The 25274-nt window shown below is 47.7% G+C and overlaps 1 protein-coding gene across 3 annotated transcripts in view; it reads right to left on the bottom strand.

Annotated features, from left to right (window-relative positions):
• Positions 1-25274, bottom strand: part of PCGF2 (polycomb group ring finger 2) — a 38496-nt gene extending 13222 nt beyond the window's left edge. For 2 of the 3 annotated variants that reach the window (XM_032791353.2, XM_032791354.2), the window contains exons 1-7: positions 25082-25274; positions 11582-11721; positions 10173-10269; positions 4697-4752; positions 4158-4208; positions 3930-4038; positions 507-555 (exon numbers count right to left, since the gene is read on the bottom strand). In XM_032791353.2, the coding sequence (XP_032647244.1) occupies positions 507-555; positions 3930-4038; positions 4158-4208; positions 4697-4752; positions 10173-10269; positions 11582-11693 (474 nt within the window). In that variant the 5' untranslated portion in view covers positions 11694-11721; positions 25082-25274. Of the gene's footprint in view, positions 1-506; positions 556-3929; positions 4039-4157; positions 4209-4696; positions 4753-10172; positions 10270-11581; positions 11722-12730; positions 12792-25081 lie in introns of those variants that run through there. The other variant, XM_075059640.1, reaches the window with a different exon arrangement.

The following is a 25274-nucleotide window of genomic DNA, read 5'->3' as shown; positions in this document are numbered from 1 at the left end:
GAGTAGGGCATCCAAAATGTGAAACACCCAAAGCCACTGGCCCCCTTTAAAAAAGTGGGCCTTGATTTCTGCCCCTCAGATTCCCCACCTGTACCATGATCCTAGTAGTTCCTACTTATCTGCCCCAACGCTTAGATCGGTCCTAGGCCTTTGCACAAAGCCATTTCTTGGAGTGAGTTTGATTCTTTATTTGGATCCATGTGTAAAACCATGGGGAGGGCTGGAGACAGGATTATTGGGGCTGGGGGAGCAGCAGCTCATAGGCCAGGGGAAAGAAGTTATCATCTGTTGCTGTCTCATACCCCCTGCCAAAAGAAACAAAATGTGGCTTCCGCTTCAAGCTCTTTGGAACTTGCACAGACCCTAGTGGAAGCACTAGCGGAGCTGCCCCAGTGCAGGAAGCATCAGCCTTGCTTTCCACTACCTCCTGCCCCGTCCCCACACTGACTGGGACCTCTTTTATTTACCTGCAGGTCTCTCTAAGCGATCAGCCTGACAGCACTTACCTTTTCCTTTTCCACATCCCCGTTTTCAATCGTCCCTTTCTTTTCATCTCTAGGGACAAAGGGACAGAATGAGCACTTTTGTAAAAAAGTAACAGAAAATAGAGTCGCCCCCTTAACCACGGAGAGGGGATATTAACCTTGCCAAGGCAGTCATGACACAAGGGTTAACTTCTTTCTGGATGTGCGGTGGTGGAGAGGCACTTACCATCTAATCATCTCCAGCTAAGCCATAGAGCGAGCGTTTAAAAGGCTTCGTGACTGCAATACGCTCTACCATTCTGGATGCCGTAGACTCACGGCTTTGTTTTAGCTTGTGTATTGCAGCTGCAGTGCTCCACACAGATGACTTCAGGTCACATGACAAACCCTCCATTCATAAGCATAATTAGCTTCTGCACACCCAGGCTCTATAGTCTGTACACGACCACTTCTACGGGAATGGCTACACTACCCACCGGATTGGCAGGCAGCGATCGAGCCAGCGGGGGGTCGATTTATCGCATCTCCTCTAGATGCGATAAATGAACCCTCGAGTGCTCTCCCGTCGACTCCTGTACTCCAGCACCGCAAGAGGTGCAGGCAGAGTCAAAGGGGAGCGGCAGCAGTGGACTCATCGCAGTGGAGACACCGCGGTAAGTCGATCTAAGTACGTCGCCTGCCACTATGTTATTCACGTAGCTGAAATTGTGTAACTTTAGGGTGACCAGACAGCAAATATGAAAAATCGGGACAGGAGATGAGGGTAATAGGAGCCTATATAAGAAAAAGACCCAAAAATCAGAACTGTCCCTATAAAATCGGGACATCTCTTCACCCTATGTAACTTGGATCGACACCCCCTTCCACTCCCCCTAAATGCTTAAATCAACTATAGAACTATAGGGTCCAGGTTCTAATGAAAGAACAGCCTAGATGTTTATCTTCCCCGACAACTCAAGCAGTTTCTATGCAGTGCATGGAAACCTTTCCAGGGCAATCAAGCACTCAGGGGGAAATCTTGGCCCACTAGAAGTCAACGGGAGTGCTGAACACATCCAGAATCTTACTCAAGATCTCTACTACTGAAGAAAACAAGAGTATTCAAAGTCTCTTCCCAAACCATGCACTGGGTTTATTTTCAGCCCTAAAAGTCAATAAATCACATGGGCTGAGATTCAGGAAGGTGCTTAGGTACCTAATGCCCATTGAAATGGGACCCGTGAGTGTATAGTTAACCCCTGGATGGGGCATCTTCAACGTATATGGGTGACTTTTGCTAGGGCATTTCCACTCCAAAGCCAACGCGAGTCCTTCCTTTGATTACAATAAGCTTTGGATCAGGCCACGTGCTGGAGATACATGGGATCTCTACAAGTGGGCCTGCTGAAATACCTGGCAAAGTTTTAATCTGGTCCCATTCAAAACCACCCAGACCCACCCCACACCCCGCTGAACTAAATAGACTAGATTCAATTCTTGTTAACACCAGGGTAAGCCAGAAGTCACCCCAGGGAGGACAGTGGTGTATGAAATGGATGCAAAGGAGTGCAGAATCAAACAGATTGGCTGAAATTCCCCCAGTGCAGAGGTGCTAGCAGCATTCAGTGTTCTTGCTAGAAGCTGCTAGGGCTGAGCGCTTTTTGGAAAAATTTACGCGCTCTGTGTGGGTGGCGAAATGAAAGCTGAGGAAAAAAAATAAACCTTAATCTCTCCCCAGCCTCAGTTTCCCCATCTGGAAAACAAGGATAAAGAGCAACATTTTCTTAAGCTTGTTAGGCCCCAATCCTCACATTTCATTGGGAATTGGGCACCTAAATACTACTGGGTCTTAGGTACTTTGGGAAATTTTATCCATTAACATGTCCCTACTTCTCAGCGGTGTTGTGAGGATAAATTCCCTGAATGTCACTGAGTTGCTCAGACGTTATGGTTAAAAGAGCCTCATAAAGTACTAGGAGAGAATGCCCCAGGAAAGTGAATGAAGCATTCGAGCCTGCAAGACTGCAGGAGAATTTGGGCCAATAAAACTTGATTGCACAAAGAGAAAATGACGCATAAGCAGCGCCAAAGAGAATGACTACAGAAAAAATCCTCTCTCCCTCGATATTTGTTTGAATTATTTGCCCAGCTCTGCTCTTGTTAAATTTGACAGTATTTTCATAGAGATGACTTGTTATTGCCTAACGTGTGTCACTATACAGCCAGGATGGGCACCATTGTGCTAGGCTCTGTACACACCTATGATCGTCCCTGCCTCATCGTTCACTGTTTACGAGAAAAGAGGTAACAGGTGGACGAGGCAAACAAGTGGACCACGGTGCAGAGCTGAGGTAATATAAATAGAAGAGGATGCAATGCCATAATGCCCAGGAGCCCTAAGCACGGACCCATGGCCCATGGTGCTACTGTTGTACAAACACACAACCAAAAAAAAATATGGTCCCTGCCATAGGCACCAACTTCCCCTTTTTCCTCTGTCCCCGGACCCGCCCCTTCCCTGCCTCCATTCCAACCCCTTCCCCAAATCCCCACCCCGGCCCTGCCTATTCCCCACCTCCTCCCATGAGCGCACCATGTTTCTGCTTCTCCCACCCACTCCCAGAGTGTGCTAGCACTGCCAAACAGCTGTTTGGCGGCAGGAAGCACTGGGAGATAGGCTGAGGAGTGAGGACACAGCGTGCTCGGGGGGGAGGAGAAGGGGAGCCTGGCTGCCAGAGGGTGCTGATCACCCACTAATTTTTCCCCGTGGGTGCTCCAGCCCTGGAGCACCCACAGAGTCAGCACCTCTGGTCCCTCCTCCAAAGAGACTGATTTGAGTATAAGACAACAGACACAGGTGGGCAGCCAGTCAATAGGAGCGATCACAGTTCACCACCTGTCTAGCCATTACTGGGTTGTACTTTGCGCAGGGATGAATCACATCTTTCAGTAGAGGGCAAGCGCAAGGGAAACTTAAGGGATACACAGGGTGGAGAAGAAGGATGGGCTGGTGGTTAGGGCGCTCGCCTAGAACTTCTCAGTTGCCTGCTCTATCACAGACTTCCTTTGTGACTTGGGCAAGTCACTTAGCCGCGCTGTACTTCAGTTTTCCCATCTGTAAAAATGGGAACAACAACACTGCTCTGCCACACTGAGGTTCTGGATAAATACATTAGCTTGTGAGGTGCTCAGATTATATGGTAATAGGGGCCATATGAGCAGCTAAGGTATTTAAGGCTTGTGCCAGCCCTACGGAGAGGCACACATCTCCTACCTGAGTATTTATACTGGTAAAACTCCCACTGACCTGAACTGTAGCTTTACCTGAGTAAAGGAAGACCGAGAACACTGAGAACACTCTTCAGGATTCGATCCGTTCCCACAAATAAGATCTTAGAGGTAGCCAGAAAGGGCAGGATTTTGACTCAGAACAGAAAAAGTTTAGCAATAGCAACAAAATCTTACCTCATTCCTTCGTAAAACTCGATGGATAAGCTGACAATTTCATCATCTGTCAGGTTCCCTTTGTCTTGTTCGGAAACTTCCCCACGGTCCTCATTAGACCCATTGGGAACTACACACAGAGCAGGAAGAGAGACGTTAAACCCTCCCAAAATGTATTTAGCATCAAGACAGAGAGAAGAGAACAGAACGGAAGAGACACTGAGGCTATTCCTGTCCTCAGAAACTTACCGTCTGCCATGGGATAGGCTGCATAGAAGTCACGCCGTCTCTTCATTTCATCTGCAAGAGAAGATAAATCAAAGCAAGGAAGAGATGAGAAAGAAAGAATAAAAAGAGAGAGAGAATAGAAGATCAAGGCCCAGTCTACACCATTATGCCCAGTTGGGAGTGTGATGTTTTACCAATACAGTTATACCAGTATAAGCCTTCATGTGGATGCAGCAATACTGGTTTGAATGTGTCCCATGCTGGGATAGCTTATTCCCCCTATGGAAATAGTTACACCAGTATAAGCTCCTTTATACCGATATAACTGTGTCCACACTAAAGCAGGTTGTACCACTGTAACTAACCCGGTATAGTGAAAGGGGTGCATCTTCTGTGTTTGCACAGGGCTTAAGGGTGGCAATTTCACAAGCTCTTTAACCCCACTTCCGATGACGTAACGGGATCGACTTCAACAGGAGCAGAGTTGGGCCAACACAGAGCACTACCCGCAAATCATCACCATTATCACTTGATCTGATTATTGTTGTCTGTATCTGTACCTTTGAAAAGCCCAGGGACCAGTTTGTACACTATGTCTTGTAAGGTTTTGTCAGACCTGAAAGACACAAATACGAATTAATCAGGGAGGGTCAGTGTAGTTATTTCCGTATCCATTCCAGTCACCTGTTTGCGTTCTCTAGCCAAACCAAGAGAGAGCACCTTCCACTCCTGTGCAAAAGACCAGCACAAGGCTCGGGCACCATTTAAGCTCTCAAAACAAGGCTTTCATGGGACTGAAGTAGTGCACAGACATTGCACTGGTCCTTTGCAAAGGAACACAGTCGGAGGAATTCAAGACCACGCTGCACAGGCTCTGTGCCAATTTAAATATTGCTGGTAAAACTCCTATTGACTTTGAGGAAAGTGGACACAGGTTGCAAGTCGCCTTATTTAAAAAAATAAAATCAATCCAGTCTTTACCAACTCTTGTGCTATTTGGTGTTTTATGGAATGCCTGAAATTCAGTGATTACATCAGAATGTCATTTCATTTTTTTTAAAATTACATTTCTAGCCTTTGTGATTGCAAAGAAAAGCTGGAAAATAATAACCACCACCTACCTCTAAGATTGCACTTTTCATCAGTAAAACTCAAAGGGCTTTACAAAGGTGAGTATGGCTATCCCCATTTTACAGATGGGGAAATTGAGGCAGAAGGGACATGCTCAATGTCACCCAGCTGGCCAGTGGCAGAACCAGGACTCCTATTGTTTTATCTGCATTGCCATAGTACCTATGAACCCTAGTCAAGGACCAGGACCCCATTGGTGAGGTGCTGTGCAAACACAGAATCAAAACTTGGTCCCAGCCCCAAGGAACTTACTGTCTAGAACCAAGTCTCGTACGTCCCAGTCCAGTGCTCTACCCACTAAGTCACACTGCCTCTCATGTGCACTCTGAAAACTTAAACAGAAAAGCAAGTTCAGAGAACCGAGCCCCTAAAAATATATACCTCATGATTGTTAAGCTGATCATGGGTACTGCTAAGATTTTGTCACGAGTATTTTTAGTATTTTAGGATGTGGGCAATAAACAATAAATCATGGAAGCCTGAGCCTGAAGTCCTGGAGGTCAAGTTAAAATCCTGGAATCTGTGACCTCCATGACCAACTTGTAGCCTTAATCATGATATATAGGGAGCTTGGCTCATGATTTTTGAATGCTTCGCCCTGGCAATACTGAAGAATCAGCTTTTACAAATCTCTAAGATAACAGAAATGTTTTCATGAGTTGTTTGGTTTTTTTTTTAAATTACAACAATACCATGTTTTGCTTGTGCTTTGGCCTCCCTCCGCAGTATTTGCTCCAAATATTGCTGCTTTGTGGGACATAAAAACTACTCAGCAAAACATAAAACAAACCAAAGCAGGAAGTGACCAGTTCTACCTTTTGGTCGTCTGAGGGTAACATTTTCTAAAGTGCCTAAGTGACACAGGGCTGGTATTAACAAAAGTACCGAGGTGCTTAATTTCCATGGGAATTAGGCAAGCAGGCACCTTTGTGAATTCCATCCCTGAGTCCCATTTGCAAAAGTGACTTGAGGCCAGAGTTCCAAAGGCATTTAGACCCCTAAAAATGCAAATAGGCACCTAATGAGATTGACAGTTGTGCCTAAGCAGGACAGGCTCCAAACTCCCATGGCCTTCAAAGGGAGGCAGCCATCTAATTCATTTAGGCACTTTGGTATATACCATTAAGTATCTATTTGCCTCCATAGGCACTGAAATACCTGAACCGTATAGTGAAATTGCCCTAAAGTGTATAGCTGCTTTTCAAAAAAATGACCATAAGTAAAGTGCCAGAAGAAAACAAATGTGTTAATGACCATTGTATTTGCAATTATTCCTATTTTAATAACAGAAGGCCTTTCATAAAAAGGGACAGTCATTTGCTCTTCTTGAAAACGATGTGTTTAGCCTAATCATGTCCTTTTAATCTACAATTCCTTGCTGATGTCATCACAGGATTGAGAGACCACCCTCTGCCATTATTTATTACGTGTCCCCCAGGTAGAATTTGCTTTGTAATTTACTGCAAGCAAATGAAAGAGCAAGTTCTGTCATTTGATTGGCTGGTTAATTACAAGCCAGTTATTATGCTTGTATGAGTCAATAACCATTTCACCCAATAGCTCGAGCCCCAGGGTGCGTGCCCACTGTGTGTCCCACGGGTCCCAGGTGCGTTTGGGATGTCATAACCTCATTGGATATTATTGGTATCCCGAAACTTGGTGCTGAATGGTGCCAAGCACCTGGCAGGATTGAACCCATAGTCCTTAAAATAGTCATGACTGACATTTCTGACAACACAGCTGGGTATTATGCAACTCAGATGGAGGGGGAAGGAAAAGAGAAAGGAAACTGACTAATCATGCAAATTCAGAGTCTGAGCCAAAACCCAATGAAGTCAAACAGGGAAGTCATGAGGACTTTGGATCTGGCCCAAAAAGCAGGGCTATGTCTCTAGTTCCAAGAACAAATGGAAAAAATGGGAACATCAGGGTCACTGATCATATATCAAGATGATTTCTATAATATAATAAAGATCCCTCCCTCACATATAGGGCTTTTTATCTTATAGCCCCTTCCATCTGAAGCTCTCAACGTGTTTTGCTAACCTCTGTGAATCAAATCTCCCAAGACCTTTATGTGAGGCAAGCTGAGATCAGTATTCCCATTTTACAGATGGGGAAGCCAAGGGAGAAACAGATTATGGCTAAATTTTTAAGTTTGTGTGCCTAAACATAGACTTCAACTGACATGCAACGAGAGATGTGGGCACGTCTGGGAAAAGTTCAGCCACCTTGTTTAAGTAGTTTAGGGATCCACCCTAGAAACATTTGGTCTAAGGCCAGAACCTCAAAGGTATTTAGGTGTCTAATTTGCATTGATTTCAATAGGAGTTAGGTTACCCGCATGACTTGAACAAGTTTTCTTCCAGATGCTGACACAGATTTCCCACCCCCTTCTGATTCCCAAGTCTACGCCTCAACTACTCGACTCTGATAAAAACAGAGAGAGAGAAGATTGTGGGATTTCATTCTCATTCACAATCCAGGCCCTTTGCCACTGCTAAAGTGGTGTAAAGGAGCCCTAGTGCCAATGAAAATTGGGGTCTGATCGGACAAGCATGTAAAGATATGGTGGTAGAGTGGCTAGCATAATGGCAGGGAAGGAAGGGGTTGTCTGTGACTAGTAGCTACTGCAATGCAAATGATAAAGTAAGATCTGGGTGATAGCTCAGAGCTTGGAAGATCAGTGCAATTCAAGCCTGCTGCTTTGTGTCTGTCTGTATGTTGGCAGAGTGCATCTCTGTCTGGGTCTGTGCACACATTCAGAGATTTTTAACAGAAAGGTCTGTGGGAGTTAGAGTGTAAATATTTCACAGGGAACCAAAAAAAGAAGAAGTGTTACTACAGAAACGGATTTACATGGAAGAGCTAAAAAAAGCCCCAGTGATGTATTGCAGCCTTAATGGTTTCTATGCCAACCACCTGCAGAGCTAATTCTATGACTGACAAGACATGTCTGGCTTCCCCAAACCCAGACGAATGGGGCGGCATAAAGCATGCACCAAGCGTGGGGGTTCAACTGCATTAGTTTGATCCTAGTGGTTCTGGGCATGGAACAGGCATCTGGAAACCACCCACCCACCCGAAATAGTAGCGGCTGAGACACAGCTGCACGCTCACGCAGAATAATCCTCCACTGGGAGGGGAATGCATTGTTCCAAGGCAAATGGATCAATGAATTATAAACCGCAAGCGGGCTCAGGTTAAATTTCTCTTGTTGTGGCTTCAAAGCCTGACGTCTGCAGTCCGCGCACTGTCTGAAGATGACCTCAGGTACTCAGTCCAAACTGACAGAGGATGTAACTCACATTGGGCCTTTCCCTGCTAATTAATCATCCCGATCTCTTTACAACATCATTACAGAGGGCTGGAAAATTCAGAGACGCTCCTGGTCCTGTCTGTTCCATCATGACGCTTGTCGTCTGCCCTTCTGGCTCGGATCTCATTGATATTATACAACACAGAGTGGGGCCTCGTTATATTAGGCACTGCATCTGCAGTGAGTGAGACACTGGAAGCTATTGAGGTGGGACTATCTTGACATCACAGCCCCGCCAGGGCTTTGCTTATGATGTCAAACACTCCAGGAATGCCCATGATGACATCAAACACAAACTAATGACCATGCACAGAATTTCCTGGCCTGTGCAGCTGTTATGAGAAAAATGAGAGTTAGGATACTCTGGTTTTGATAACTCCTTCCTCTCCTCCCCCCACAAGCATTCAAGGAGACAAGAGAGACTTTGGGTCAACATTCAAATAACCTACATACAGTAGACTATAAGGTGTCAGATATAGTCTAGTAGGCTATTCTAGTAAATTAAGGCAGGGGTGTGGGAACAATTTTTACAGTGAGGGTGCTGAGACCCATTGAACCAAACTGTAAATCCTGGATATAATGGAATCCTCTTCAAACCAGGGGGTGCAGTAGCACCCCTAGTTCCAGCACCTATGCTATAAGGCATAAAATTGCAGAGTGCAAGTCCTGTTCCTCCGGGGCAGCAGATTTCACTTGGCTTCAACAGAAGATACTTATTCTTTTTAGTAGAAAATAACGTTCTTGATCTTATAGACCATCCACTGCAGCGGCTGAAGGGAAAAAACCACAAGAGGTCTTTCTCTGCTGCTTGTGCCCTGAGTCAGCAAACTAAGGTAGCTGTTTGGTGCCCATGTCAGTAGTATGTGAGTCCCGCATCATCTTTAATGTATTTATCCTCAAAACATCCTGGTGAGATGGGGAAGTGCTGTTGTCTCCACTGGACAGATGGAAACCTGAGTCACATACAGACTAAGGCCTTGATCCTCAAAGGTAGGTCAGTGCCTAACTCCATTGGGTGGAGGCTTTTGAGGCTCTGGGCCTAAGTTGCCAGACACAGGAAGTCTGTCGCAGAGCTGGGAATTTGATCCCGATCTCCTGAGTCCCCACACGTGCCTAACTTTAAGAAAGTAAATTAGTTCCATTGGAGACAATGGATTACTCACATGCTGATGGTTAGGAACATAGCTTGCTGAATAAGGGTCAGAATTACATACAGAGACCTCAGTTTTCCAAAGCAAATAGTAGTTTGGTGCCCAGTTTGGGGGACTTTAAAATGGGACCTCTTTATCTGTTAATTCTGTGAATCCACCTTCTGGAAATCAGGGCCCGTTCAGGCACCCCAAGTTGCCGTCCCTCTCAAAAAAACAGTAATAGATGCACCCAAAATCACTACTAGTGGCTCTGGAAAAGTTAGGGCCAAAATATCCATCTCCCAACTGCAGCAAAGCAGGGATAAGAATTCCCTGTGACAGTGGGGCTCAGTGACATGCTACAGCAGAAATCCAGAGCCTGCTGCTTCCCAACTTCTGTGTTATCACATATTTAGGGCTGGGGGGGGCAAGAACCAGAACAGTGAGATCCCTCACCTGATGCTGAGCAGAGGCCTGGTTTTATGCACCTGGACATCACACATGGGACAGTATTTGTTGGTCTCCAGGTAGCGGACGATGCAGGTTTTACAGACTAAAGAAAGAAAGAGACAAAAATAAATAGGGTGAAATCAACATACAGACGCACAGGGTGAACATTACCCCTGGGCAAAGAGTCAGCACGAGGCCTAGGTGCCACTTAAGCACATGGTTTTAACTCTCACTTCGGCTCCATTTATATCCCGCTTAAGCGGGACATAAGTGATGCCAAAGCAGGATATAAGTGGTGCATAACTTGCCCTGACCCTCTGTACAGGGCTGGCTTTGACCCACAATGAACAGACAACTGCTTAGACATTCTGAGCAAGATAATTTTTTACCCTCACTGATTGGAAGGTAATCTGTGACTGCTTCCATTTAATCCACCTGTTAGCAGCTAGGTATCAATAAGAGGGGGATCCCACCAGCAGGGGCTATTCCACATTCCCCCCTTAGCAAGGCATGGTTTCCCTTACACCTTGCTTCTCTCTGCAGGTATATTAGAGGAATTGCTAGATTGGAGCAGACCCTGGATCCAGCTAGTCTAGGACCTTGTCTTTGAACAGTGGCTGGAACTAGATGCTTTAGAGGAAGGTAGAAGAACCCATCAGCAGGCAGATACGAGATTATCCACCTCACACACATACAGCTCTCATTCTGATCTCTAATAGTGAGAGATTGCCTTAAGCCCTGTATAGAACAAGGGTTAATGTCCCTTCCCAAATGTTTGTCATTGTTAATTATAACTCTGGTTATCCTTGATAACCCTAGAAATGTCTTAAATCTTGCTAAATTTTTGACCTTCGTGAATGTGTGTGTCAGTGAGTTCTACAGTTTATTCCCACGTTGTGTGAAAATTTTTTACTGTGTATCAGTTTTCCCACCTTTTAAGGTCCCCTTGAGGAAATCCACACCTTTGGTGTTTCCACCCAAAGGGATGCAGCAGTTTTCCTTGGAAATATGGTAGGATTCTAGCTTCACCAATTCACCTCAAAATTATTGAGCGAGTAATCGGAGGCCAAGAGTGACAAGGGGTTTGGGGTGCTTCAAATTTAGGGTGTCTCACATGACAAGGAGGCCCTGGTTTCTGAAAAGGGAGAGATTTGCTCTTCCTGAAAAACTAGTATCAGGCCTATTTAAGCTATCTCAAGTTAGGCACCCAAAAATCACTAGCCATTTTTGAAAAATCTTGGCCCATGGAGTTATATTCAAGTGAGCAGCTGGGGAATCTCTCATCACCACCAACTGGCTTCTGAGCTTAACACCCAAAAAGGAGATCTGCCTGGTGGAATGAAAGAAAAGAGCATTTCATTGAGAACAGCTGATTTCCCCTGCGTCCCACCCCCCTAGGTACAAAGGACACTTACAGGAGTGTAAACATTCCACTATGGTGGTTGCATCTATGAAGTAGCCGCCACACAAAGCACACATCAAGTGGGGATTCAGCTCAGTGATCTTTATCCTGGTGGTTCTGTGCATTTTGGATCAGGGCCTCAGCAGATCCTCTCTGGAAACAAACACACACACCCCACCACACCCCGAGGATCAAGTTAGTGGCATCTACAGGGTCATCAGTCCTCCTGGAATATTACAGCTACCAGAACCAAGTCATCAGCTGGAGCTAGTGAAGGCAAAATTCCAGAAGCAAATGGCTCAGTAGGTTACAAACCACAGGAGTCACTGGTTTTAGGATTTATTTCCCCTCCCCCCACATGCACACCTTGTAATCTGGGTTTTGTGGTCAGGCCTTGCAAAGCATCTGAAATTGCAATAATACAGAGAGAAGGGATGGAGGACTGAGTATTTGTATTTTAACAAAACAAAACACCTCCTTTGCAGCCCCGTAGAGTTCAGCTGGGATGGGTAGCACCCTTTCCAAATATAATCATGTTGATGAGACTAACTGGCTATGGGTTTGCACAGCACCCAGCACATAGGGACCCAGAACTGGTTGTGGTGTTCAGGTGCTGCCACAATCTAAATGTAAGAGAATAATAATACTCATGGGGGAAGATAAAACTCACTGAGAGTATTACAATCTGGCCCATAGTGATCCTACAGTTTACATTATATAGTGAATCTCTCTTTTTACTCCCAAACCCTGACCAAACCCATACAAGATAAAGAATTTATTTAGTAACGTGATTTTATTTTTTTTAATGGAGACAAATCAATTCAGAGAAAACACCAGTCAGCAGAGCTGAGTATAAAGAAGTCATGCCCCTGGTACATCTGTACAGATCTGGGTAGTAAAGGAGGTAAGAAACTGACCCAACATGCAGCTTTCAGGTTTTATAGCTGCTCCCTTAGTGTGTTTCGAAGCTGGGCAGAAATAATAGGGCTAAACCTAACACACACAGTCCAGTTTTTCCACTCAGGATTATGCACACGTTGTAGATGTAAGGATGGAGATTATTAAAGGAACACTTTTTTATTAAATGGAGACCCTTCACAGGGAAAGCCCCTCTAAATTATATATTTAAACAAAAATAAAAATCAAGAGCCTCGTTGCTGACCATTCGCTAACAATAAACTCCTCCATCCCCAATAGTCTCTTACTCCAAGTAGACCTCTGCCACCAGAGTCTGGACACACATTCCCTCCCTCCTTCTCCCTCAACTGTACCCCATTACAGGATCATCTGTAATCAAACTATGGCCAAAGAAAGCCCTGCTTTTGGGTGTTCTACTTGGGCAAACCTCAAGGAAAAAGAAAAGGAGAAGAAACGAGCAAAGCCTGCAGCCCCTGAGCAGAAGGATCACAGCAGCACCACGCTGCTGGCATTTCAATCCCACCCAGCTAGGAGCTGCAACAGCTTCACCTCGGCTTTTGGCTCTCCACATGTCTTCTTTAATTCTTCCCCAGCCTGCTGCTGACACCAGATAACAAAGCCGAGGGGAGATTTCATGGTCTTGCCCTCATCCCTCTCCACCATGCCTCACACCCACTCCCAGCCCCCTCCCTCAGCAGGGCAATGGACCAGAACAAATCAGATAAATGGTCTAATTGAACATTAACATGCAATTCATTAAGTTCACAAGTCCAGCAAAAGCCAGACGTGAGAAGCTCTGCTGAGGATCGCTTTACACGACCCCTAGGTACCTGCGCATACAGACCAGAAGGACAGGCGTGTCAGACCCCATGACACACATCACATATGCATTTCTCAATGAACACTACAGAGGCACATAAACAATATGCAGAGAATAGACACCACCCAATATACATTCAATAGGTGTCTGGGTACATATGAATCATCTGCACACATACAGAAGTTTACATCTTCAAAGCACTGGAATATTATACACAGGGGGATAGTGTTACCCCCATTACATACACATGAGTAGTGTGTGTCTGTCCACTCATACCGAGTATGGATACACCACAATTATTTTCTTTGTGCCTAATTCGGTAATCAGTGTGTGTCTATATTTTATTTCATGCGCGCTTACATTACCTAGCATATTGCTACAGTACTTTGAAGATGTAAACCGATGCATAACTGCAATACACACACACACACTTCAATGGGTCCATATGGCATCATGCAGCCTGCAAATACACCTCCATCTACAAACACAACCCAGTGTCCTAGGAGGCCCATCTAATAACGTGTAAAAGCTGGCTGTAATCTGTCCCCAAGATTAGCACATGGAAGAATATAGAGCACCCGTCCATACCCACGCGTGGCATTGTCATGTCATGCCACACCCACTTGAAACAGTCTCCGATGATCTCTACCGCGTCTCTAGACCACATCTACTGCCCTCCCCCACCTCCCCAGGCCTAGACACACACTGTGGAGTTGTTTCCTTGCAGCCAAATCCCCGCACACAAATACCCCCCCACACACCTCCCCTCCATTCCCTGTGCCCCATGGCGCAGCGTGGACACATGCCGCAGACAATGATTCCCCTGCACAGATCGAAAGGTGCCCAGACAAGAAACCCTCAGCGTCCCCGGACCCACATTTTCCTTGTCCTTCACCGCTGCGATCTCCCAGCCGGCCCCCGGGGGGGTACCAGGCTCCGGGTCCTCCGCTCGCCTTTCACCCGCCTGACAGCCAAGGCTCCGGTAGGGGAGAGCGGAAAACTGTGGGTCGGAGGGGCTGGCCAGCCTGGCAAAGGTGCGAAGCGGCACCTTTGTCTCCCCCGCGGCTCCTTCTCTGCCTGCCTGAGCGCAGCACCGCCCCTTTCCAGGGCCTTCCTGCATGCAGGCAAACCAGCCCCCCTCGCCCCCCAATCAGAGCCACCGACCCCCGGAGGAGGGGTATTTAAATAGATGGATACATATGGATCGGTGGGGAACAGACTGCGGGGCCGCATTTAAAGGGACAGGCTCTGCCTCCGGGGAAATCTAGGAAAGGGAAGGAGCGATTGGTGCCAGCTTAAATTCCCCCCCCAAAACAATCTGGATCCACTCGCCTCCAGGCCGATGGGTGAGGGCCGTTCATCGCCTGCTTGTTCTGCAGGCGTGGGTGTGGATTTTTAAGCAGTGGGATCCGGCCCTAAATCCACAGCGATGAACCGCCTCCCCTAAATCGCTGTCAAAAGCAAGAAAAGGGGCCTGCGTGTAAGTGGGGGAGTCTCCTGGACTTCTGGTGTGTCTCCCCCCAGGACAAGAAATCTGGATTGAGACCGGCCCTGCTGAGATGTCTCCTAAACAGCTCCCATCGCCCCCCTCCCCAAGCTTCAACTGGTGCGACTGGGAACTCGGCCTTTAGTCTGCCTCCCTGCCCCCCATTCGAGTATTTACATGTTTTAATGCGAGCGCGTTTTGTTTTATGGTCAAAGGCATTTTCCGGTCGTGCCTAGTGGTTTCTATAGAGACTCCAGAGCCGGCTGCTGGCTCCTTGCCCGTGACAGAAGCCACACGGCCACACACCTCATTAAGACAGGAGATGAATTTAACAATTGGACCTGGATTCGCGGGCACGCGCGTGAATGTTGTGGTGGTGTTGGGTTTGTGTTTTTTTTTTTCAGATCTGGGACGTGCTTTGGCTTTTCACAGCCAGGCACCCAAATAGAGATAGAAAAAACTATCGGTCGCCTTTGCTAGAATGAATAGATTTGCTTTGCGGCGGCGGAGCGGGGGGGGGAATTGGTTGGAGACACGTGTGTGTGTGTGTGTGTGTGTGTGTATGCGTGTCCACCCCAAGAAGGCGGGGGGGGGGGGATATTTGCTTGGAAAGCAGAAGGATTTTGCAGTAAAAACTCCAGGGCTAGGCACACAGATAAGCACCGGGCAGAATTTGTAGTCGCGGTAAAACATAACTTGTCTGCAAGGTTCAGTTCCCTCCCACACACACACACGGAAGAAGCAACATGGAAAGGAACAAGAAAGGGTTTTGCCAAGTTTGAGACTCTGAGCAGGACGTTTGCAGCACTAAATCAAGCGTGGTTCCAATCCAGTCCCTCGGGAAATCCATCACCAGCCGATGCAATCAAGTGCAGAGAGATGCAGAAAGTCGCAGATGTCAATGTAATTGCTGCCCCCCCAGCCCCTTTCCCGTTACTTTAATATTTACTATAGGAGACGTTGGAGCTGGGGCCCTGAATCGCTGCAGTTTTATTGTTTCTATGGTAACTCCTATACTTGGCGAGAAGCCAGAATATTATTACAACCATCCGAGGTGGAGGGGAGAAGGGGGGGGGAACTGAACTAAAATCTATTTCTGTGCAAATGAGTTTGTGCGTGACGTCAGTGGGGGGGGCAGCCTGTTAGGAACAAACACACACACACATACACACACAGATTCAGTCCCTTTACAAGCCATTCTCTGGGTACTTTTTATTTTATTTTATGTAAAATCCTTGTTATTGAATTAAAAAACAAAACACCCACCCTCTTGTGGCTAGTCCAAATGCGCTGCTTCTTGACAAGTTCTCCACATCCTGGGCATGGAGGGGATTGATTTGAAAAATGGAAGTTTATCTACCTATTATAATCCAGACCGGGCGTTAATCTATATCGGACAGAGCGCAGCAAACTCCTCTGAGCGGCCTGGGAGAGGGGGTTACCCTTGGGATGGTGAACCATTGCAAAGGATAGGTGCAGAAGTGTGTACACACACAGACACAGACACACACACAAATGCTGGGGAAAGCGTTTAACGTTCACAAAAGCTGTCCACAATACTGTGCCAATCAAAGACTCCCCGCCCCATCGGTACAGTGATCAAACTTCAAGGCAAAGATGCCCCCCCCCACTCCCCCAGCCTCAGTAGACAAGCAACAGAGATGAGACTGTGGGACAAAACTTAAGCACGGAGGTGGGTGTGTCAAAGGGGAAAGGAGCCGAGGAGAAATTGGGACTATCCTGCTCCAGGCGGTGGCTAAAACCACCACTGCCCGCCGCCCCCTCCTTCAGCGCAGGTAACTCGGGGGAGCAAGAGCCCCGTTGGCCACCCCAGCATTAGCGCCTGGCCGCTGGGAAGCATTTGTGGGGTGGTTTGCAAACAAGCCAACAACACAACAGTTGCGGGTCAGAAAGAGGCTGATGGGTTTTTGGAAACGCCCAGTTCTGCTTTCTGGACTGGACTGGGTCATTCCCCCGCCCCGGCCCCATTTCCCTTTGCAGATTCCCAAGGCAAAAGCACTTATCACACCCCTTGGGGTCCTCTCGGCTTGTTTGCTTCCATCCCCCCCACACACACACCCTGATTACACTTAACAGCAGCACGTCTCCCTCCCCCCGCCCCCTTCAAGCCTCAGCATCCTCAAGGTAGAGAAGTGCCCCCCAGACCCCTTTACAAGGCGCAGGTGACGTTGGGGCTGCTGATAGGCTTCCTGTGCGCTGGTTTCTATAGTTACCTGCAGGGTAACAGCTGGCAAGATGCCAACAGCAACAGCCAAGCGAAGGGGGGCGGGGGGAAGCTTTGGCCTGCCTGGTGCACCTGAAATCCAATCCCCCTCCAGTGACTCGGGCTCTCGCCGGGCAATGAGTTCTGCAGGTCCCCTGCTCCCTGCAAGACTCTCGTGTTTTTTTCATGTTATCCTCCCAGCCTAGCAAATGGCGTCATGGGTCTCTAAAGGAGAGGGAAGGTGGAGGGGAGGGAGGGGGAGCCCGAGACGCCAGCACAAACCGGTTTTAATAAACCGGATGATAATCACCCTGATTTCATGACTCAGATGGGGTTGGCGCTAGTCTCCTTTTAAAACACCCCCCCGGCCACCCCTCAAAACACCCTCCACCGCCCTGACCTTTTCGCCACCCCCACCCCCAGAAAATAAATAAACTCAATCCTCCTCCACTCCAGGCATCCATCCACCCACCTCCCTGTCTATCCCCCCCCTTAAAAAAATCTATTTAAACAGCTCCGATGCATCTTTCCCCTTCTACACCAAACCCAGAGCTGATTACGTTTAAACTGCCCCCTTTGGGCTTAATTTTGCAGAGGTCCCCTGTTCCCTTTAAAATGTTAACTCCTTAGGGGCCTGAAGATGGTCTGTGATGTAACTGGGGGATTAGCGATCTGCTTCCTCCCACCACTCCAGCTCTGGTAATCACCTTGGGCAAGGAGCCTTCCTTCTCTGCTGCCTCAGTTTCCCCCACCTGCGAAATTAGAGGAATGATGCCTCCCCCCACCTGACAGGGATGCTGCAAAGTTTGAGTCCTTTCATATTTGTAATGGGCTCCTCCTTGATCTTCTGGTGGAAAGCGTTATATCAAAGTGGAGCACGTTGCTTTATCGTTTGATTAAACGGCATCTCCTCCAGGACACAGTCACCAGAAATCCAAACGTACACCCCACTCCTGCGCAGATCCCCCAGGATTCACCGCTTCCCCTCCTGCTACCTCCCCTAACAGTTTCGCTAGTTTCGCCACCTCTGGGGCAAGTTTTCTGAGCAGAAAGATCCAGATCTTTCCAACTCCCAATTGCACGGGGAGTGGGCAGGAAAACAATATATCGATTGGCAATATCAGAGAGGCACCATTTATCACCAGACAAGATATGCAAAGCTGGTTATGCGGGTTCCCTAACGCTTAGTAGAAAATATTATTAATTATGATATTTAATATGATAATTAATAATAATGCCATATAATTTTATTGCTGCAAAATAGACACGCCTGCATTTCACAAAGAGACACCCGCGACGTTTTGGGTTAATGTAGCCTTTGCTAGCAGTTACAGTAGGCATCAGACCCCGACAACAGGAAATTCTCCTTTCGGGTTTGCAAAGTACAGTAGGAGCAAGCGAGAGGAGGGTTTACACAAAGCAAAAGGGCACGTGACCTCAGATGTGGGTCTGGATTTAAAATCTCGACAAGGCTCCAGAACCAGATCAATCGCCCCTTTTTTCCCCCCCTCTCTCTCAGTCTCCCTCAGTCTGTGCCTAGGACACGTTATCTTTCCAGATCACCAAAGTTTTCCCTTGCTATTACCAAACAATTTTGCTTTGCTGTCGTTGCCTCGCAAGAAGGCGATAGCCGGTCTGCAGTGCAACCATCCCAGTTTGAAAGGGATGAGAAAAACATCTTAAAAGCAGACAATAATTCCGAGACACAGATTATTCCTCCCATGAAAATTAATTATTTGGCATGTTGATTTCCTGCAGAATGCTGTGGGTTATGCATCTTGCTATTATATACACGTATATCCTGCTTCCTTTTTTTTTAAGTTTCCACACTCTCTATGAACACAAGACATTACACATATTTTTCAATTTTTAAAAAAGATTTGGAGGGGGAGGGGAAAAATGAATTGTTCTGATCTTTTCCCCTGACATTTGATTTGGTTTTAGAAGAAGATGCATCAGAGCTTTTCAAATGTAGAGCGGAAGCTCAAATCCTTCGAAGAAACTCAAATCCTCCCAAGAAAATTCAAGTTAAGAATCTCAAAAGTGTTTGGAGATTTGGGGTGCTTTAATTTTGGGAGTGTCCCAGCACTTTCTGAATATCAGACCCTTTTAAGGTATCTCAAGTCAGGAACCCAAAACCACTTGAAAATCTCAGGTAAAGTCAGTGTAGAGTCAAGTAGTCTTCATCCAACCAGGGACTTTTGGAGCGAACATTCTCCGAATTTCTTTTTTCCTAAAAAACCCACAACTTTTTTGCCAAAAAGCAAGAGTTCAAATGTTCTGGATTCTACAGTATTTCTACAAAAGCCACGTCTAAACCCCTTTCTCTCTGTCTGCCCCTCAGGACAGAGTCTATATATTTTAAGATCCTTCACACCGCCCCTCCCCCGCCAAATCAGAAATGATGTTCTCTGGGGCTTTCCCCCTCAGATTAATGCTAGCAACAACAACGACGATCATTAATTAATTAATAAGGCAGAAGACTCCAGTCTGAGATGGTTTTCACGTGGGAGAGGGGCGCCTGGAACCTTTAGAACTAGTCCGACCTCCATAACATGAGAGTTGAAATTAGATAGATCTTTGCCTCTGGACCTACCAGTGACCCGTGAACCAACTTCTCAACGTTAAGGGCAGCTTTAAGGTATTTCCACCCTCTTTTTCTCCCCCCTTCCCCCATGATGGGGTCACTCAGAGAATTAAGCAGACGCGAGTGCGGCCCCCTTCCTCAAAACCAAGAAAATATTTGTACAGATGTAACCAAAACATTGGTGGCTGATCTTCTCTCTCTCTCACACACACACACCTCCCAAATTCACTGCAACTGTGCACAGTTTTTATCTCCTATGGAAACATTCAAGGCAGCATCTGACCATGAATGCAGCTTTATGCAGGCGAAGAGAAGCCTTTCCACAGACGGGCCCCAAAACTGGATTTGAGGAGGTGGGGGCGGGGGGCAGAGGAAACAGTGAGTAATTGAGTGGAAAAGCCAGTCAGAGCAGCATTAGCCTGCTAGTCCTTCTTGCTTTCTCGAAGCTATAAATAAAAAATAAACCATCCACCAAGTACCCCTACGCAGCTGAACAGAGCACTCCATGATAGATTAACCATCCCTTGTCTTTCAGGGCGAATGGAGGGGCAGTAGGACTCAGCAACGATATTCAAAGGGCCGGATTCTGCTCTAATTTACCCATGTCTAAACGCAAAGCCAGTAGGTGAAGTTGCTATCGATTTGGAGGAATAGAATTGAGCTTTTCTATACTTCAGGGAACAGGGAGCAGTTCAGAAACCCCTGACATTAGAGTGTACGTATATCTGGATAATTAGGGGTTTGTCCATAACATGCAAAAGTTAAGACTTAAGAGCAGCTCATGGAAATGCTGTCAGAAAATCCCAGTGGTGAATTCTAAGGCAGCAGGGAACTTCGTCAGAACCAGCAAGCCCCATTCTCCATCATGTCCCCAGACAAAACTTCGATTGACTTCTCCAGTTTAGCTCAAACAGGATCGGGCCCCCTCACTATGACTTTTAAAATGCTGTTTGGGGATTGTTTCTCTAAAGTTCTTCCAAATAATTTGTATTAAAAAATCCAGGAGATCAAACTAGATCTTTTTTGCAGCCCTAGAACTTCACAACTGAAGGGAGGAGGTGTCATTTTCCTTTTTCTTTCTTTCCTTTTTCCCTTTTAAGTGCTTTATTTAGTCAACAGAGCAGAACAGGACAAAATCGATAAAAAATCTGGTCTGACTGCTGCAGGTTTCTCCAGCCCCAGAAGAGGACTTGCTACAGAATCTAGCCCTGCCAGAAACAGTTGTGGGAATCCAGGGCAACATGTATTTGTTAGTTATTAAGTATTTTTCCAGTGAAAAACCCCTTGGCATCACATCTGTTGGTGACAAGCATATTGGCTGCAACAGTCTGGAGAGGTTTGGAGGCTGAGTTGTGTTAGACACCACAGTCAATGACTGACAACAAATTCCCACAGTCCATCTGCCCGTGTAAATCACTGGCATGCAGAGAAGTGGTGCCAAATTTTCAAAAGAGGTGATGAGGGGTCCTGATTTTCAAGTGTTCAGCACCAGATTTTCCAGAGAGGACAGCTCAACTTTAGGTAAGATTTTCAACAACAGCAAAAGGGGGCAGGGAGAAGTCCAGCACCCAGCATGGCAATTTGGCCACTTATTTTGGTGCCTCCATGAGAGCAGAGTTCTTTTGAAAATTTGGTGCAGGGCGTTAAGTCCAGGCTAGTAGTGCAGTGAGGGTAGATACAGGTATCTCGAGTAAACTCGCTTTTTATTTTGGAAGATATGGACGGGGGAGGAAGTGATGCTCCAATGGAAGACGATGGCAAAGCTCTGCACTGCATTTCAGTGGCAGGAGGGAATCATCACCCTCTTAGTGCTCTCAGGAGCTGCTCAATCTCTTCTCAGTGGGCTGCTGTCACTTTTCAATCCATTTTTAGCGGTGGGCTAGCTTTTCGGTGGGTTTCACGGGGAGGTTCCTAGCCCTGGAGAACTTTTCTAATGATGCTCGTTTAAAAATGAAGCGCCTCCGTGGAGGTAAAAGGAATTTTGAATTTCCAGGTCTGATCTTGGCTTATTTGTGATATGATGTTAGTTGTTTGTTTAGTCTTTCCACTCCGCATAGTTAAGTATTATTAACAGACCAGGAGGGCTGGAGGCAGGAGCCGGCTAGGCCTGGGAATGAAAATAGCACCCGAGCGGGACTGTTCCAGCCATGGGGGCTTGAGAATTAGAGACACTTTACGGGTTCTTTTGTTGAAACTGTTCCCAATACACATTGGAAAGGGGCGACTGGGGACAGGGTTTCAGGTATGTGGGTGGCCAGCATCCGAAAGGAGGAGCGCAAGGGAAGGTGAGTCTATATTCCCAGATAGCAATTCGCACCCCGGGAAGGCAGGGGAAGGTGGTCTGTGCACATCAACCCAAGGGGTGAATTTCACCCTTCCGGGAGTTCTTCCCCCCTGCTCCCAAGCTCGCCGGGGCAGAGGGGCGACACTCCCAGCCCTTATAGAGAAAGGAGACCGAATTTGCGGGGAGCAGGACATTTCAAAGTTCCCCATAACTTCTAGACCGCTGTCATCCCCTCCTTCCTCTCTGCCCCAGCTAAGAAATAACTCCCACGTCCCTCCGTTTGTTTGCATGTCATTCTACAACTTGTCAAGTAAGCCGGAAAACCCTCCAGCAATGGTACAATATTCCAAGGCAGGAGGAATCCCCCAGGCACAAGACACCCACCCACACAACACCTCAAGCTGCGAAGCAGCGCTCACTGCACAAGATCAGCCTTGCGAACAACCATGCGAGGCGCAAAGCTGCTGTTCGCAAAGAAGCGGAGCTCGCTGGCTCATACATGCTGTCTCTTCCCCACCCTCCAACCCCACTCAGGGAGATCGCAGGGACTTGTCGATACACGTAAACAAAGGGATCGATGGCCGGGACAAAACGCTGCTAGGTCTTGGATTGTGGAAGTTTATATCCTCCTGTACCGACTCCAGTGTGCGCAAGGGGGTGAAGGGAGGTTCCTAGGTCCGGTCTCAGCTCCCTGTATGGAGCCTTCCAGCCTGGGTCCTAAGAAAACCCTTCGAACCCACGCGAGAAAAGCCCCGTGGGTTGTCATCGCGGCAGAGGAAGAACAAATACACCGACACCTCCCTGGCCACTAGAAACGGCCCCAACGTTCTCCAGTGGAACGGGGTCCCTCCCATTCACAACTTGGATCCGTCCCGCCTAAAGACCAGCCACGCGAGCACGACTCCTGGACACGGCAAAGGATGTCGAACCTTGAACTCAGGGCCCCGATTTCAAAGGGCAAAACCGGTCCATTCCCCTGAAGAATCGGCGCACTGCTACCAAACTTCCTTGACACGAGATTTCTCCCCTGCCTACCTCATCAATATCAAACAGAACAGCAGTTCCTTTGCAGTGATGGGTTTTGGTTTGGTTTGTTGTTTTGGTTGGGATTTTTTTTTTTGTGGTTACATAAGGGTTATTTCATGCATCTTTTTCTCCAAACAAAGCAGGCTTTGTGCGCAGACGCTCCATAATAATGATGATAATACAGTCTCGGGTGAGGGACGAATATTTCCATCATGCAGCTCTATGGAAGAGGTGATGGCTAAACTGGAGGAGAAAGGGACCTCCATAATTATAAACCCTTCCCTCTGTCCCGCACATTCCCCTCCCAAGAAATATATATATGCCCTCCAGAAAGAGTTCCATAAACAAAGAGCAAGTAACTCTTCTATGGGCAGGGGAATATATATATAAATGTCTCCATACATAAGAACTCCCTCCTTTTAATTCTGGAGGGAAAGGTACAGCAGGAGAGGCTCTTTCTCTTTGCAGCTTGGAGGGGTTGGGAATTCTTTATTTTATTTGTTTATTTATTCTGTCCCAAAGTTAGAAGAATGGCCCCCTTTAATGAAAAAAGGCGACATGGAAAAGGGGGTGGGGAGAGAGAGAGCCACTTTCCTGCCAACCCCCTCCCCCCCCCAAGTCGAGCCGTGGGCTCATTTTGATATTCTATTGCGATCTATTATTCATCAGGCTTGGAGGGGCGATCCGCGCTAATTAGCTGCGAGGTGTCCACACGTAGTTGGGGAGGGAGAAAGACAGAAAAGAAAAAAGACCCTGGCAGGATCTAAATGGGGATTTTTTTTTGTTTGCTTGGGGGGTGAGATGAATTGCAAAGTGGATTTTAATTCCTATCTCTCCTTTCTCTCTTTCTGATATAAAAAACTGAGCCCCACTCGGATAGCTTCGTTGGACTTCCATATTGATTCGCAAAACATCGCGACAATTAAAACCAAATGAAAGATGCCCCCCCCCCGCCGCAGCTCCCCTTGACTCTGTTGCAACGACTTCACTCCCACCCCCTTCCCCACGAGGGTCTCCTGGCAAACCCCTGCCGGCCCCCTCTGTTTTATTTCGGAGCGGTGGGGGTGGTACATGATGTTGTTTTCTATGTATTTGTTTTCACACGAGCGGATGGGACCCAGACGACTTCGGGAATGACAGAAAAACAAGGACCCCCTTCCTGTCTCCACACCCACCCCTCTTTTCTCTGTCGGTCCCCTGTGGGGTTGGATCCCAGACCCTGGAATCCCCACCCAGCCGGAGAGGGGCGCATCGGCACAGTACAATCGCTGTCTCCTAAACTGGGGGTCTTTATACCCCGCCACACACACACAACCTTCCTCACATTCATTTTCTGTCCAACCGTGGAGAAACCGCGCCATATTGCTCCAACATCTCAGTTCCTAAGACACCCCCCCCCCGCCACCCACGTCCATGCGCCCTTGGGCAGGACTCGCGCGCCTACAATGTGGCATCCCCGGGGTGGGGTAGTTCCCGGGGGCTCTTGGGGGGCGGGGTTGGGCTTGGCAGGGTGCTGTCAAAGCCGGTTCCCTCTCCCCAAACCCCCGTCTCCCTTGCCCCCCACACATCGGGGCAGCCCCCGCCCGGCTGCCAGCCTCCCTGCGTCGGGGCCAAAGAAAAGCGGTGGTGAGGGGGAAGAGAAGGGATCCAAAAAGTTAGGCGTGCCAATTGGAGAGAGAGAAGGGGGCTGCCAAGAGCCAGCCGCCGGAGGAAGAAGCCAAGAGAGCGGGCACGGGGGAGCAGACACCCTCCCCGGCTAGGGGAGAGAGTGGAGAGGTTGGGGGAGGGGGGGGATGAACTGCCATGTCTGGGGGGGGAGGGGATCTCATGCAAATTATCCCCCCCTCCGGACCCTGCCAGAAAACCAGCAGCAGCAGCAGCAGCACAAAGAGAAAGATAGGAAGCCAGGCAGGAGATGGATACCAAATAAACCGATCGGCCATCTTGAAAGCAGAGAGAGAGAGCGGAAAAATAGAAAAGGAAGGAAGAAAAACCAACCCCCGAAAGACAGAAGATGTCACAGAAGCCGAGGCAGGGAGCTCGCAGCCTGGACCGCAGACTCGAGTCCTTCCCTGGAGGGGGGCGGGAGGGAGAGATCTATTCCCTCCCCCTCCACCCTCCAACACCCCACAGAGCAAAAGGGATTGTAGGGGGAGGTGTGTCCCTACCTGATCCCGGATCTTTCGGGGGGGGGGGCGAGCAGGGTTGGGAAAACAGCGAGCTCCCCCAAACCCCCCCTTTCTCTCCTTTTCTTTTATTTTAGTGCCAAAGCGTCGGAGCTGGAAAAAACGCGTCTGTGTAGCTGCTGATGGGATCTCATGGGGAGGGGGGGCACAAAATGGCTTTTTTCCCCTTCCAGAC

This window comes from Chelonoidis abingdonii, chromosome 21 (genome assembly GCF_003597395.2).
Source record: "Chelonoidis abingdonii isolate Lonesome George chromosome 21, CheloAbing_2.0, whole genome shotgun sequence".
Lineage (NCBI taxonomy): Eukaryota > Metazoa > Chordata > Testudines > Testudinidae > Chelonoidis > Chelonoidis abingdonii.
The sequence above is the reverse complement of the archived record's forward strand: the minus strand, read 5'-3'. Positions and strand labels throughout refer to the sequence as shown.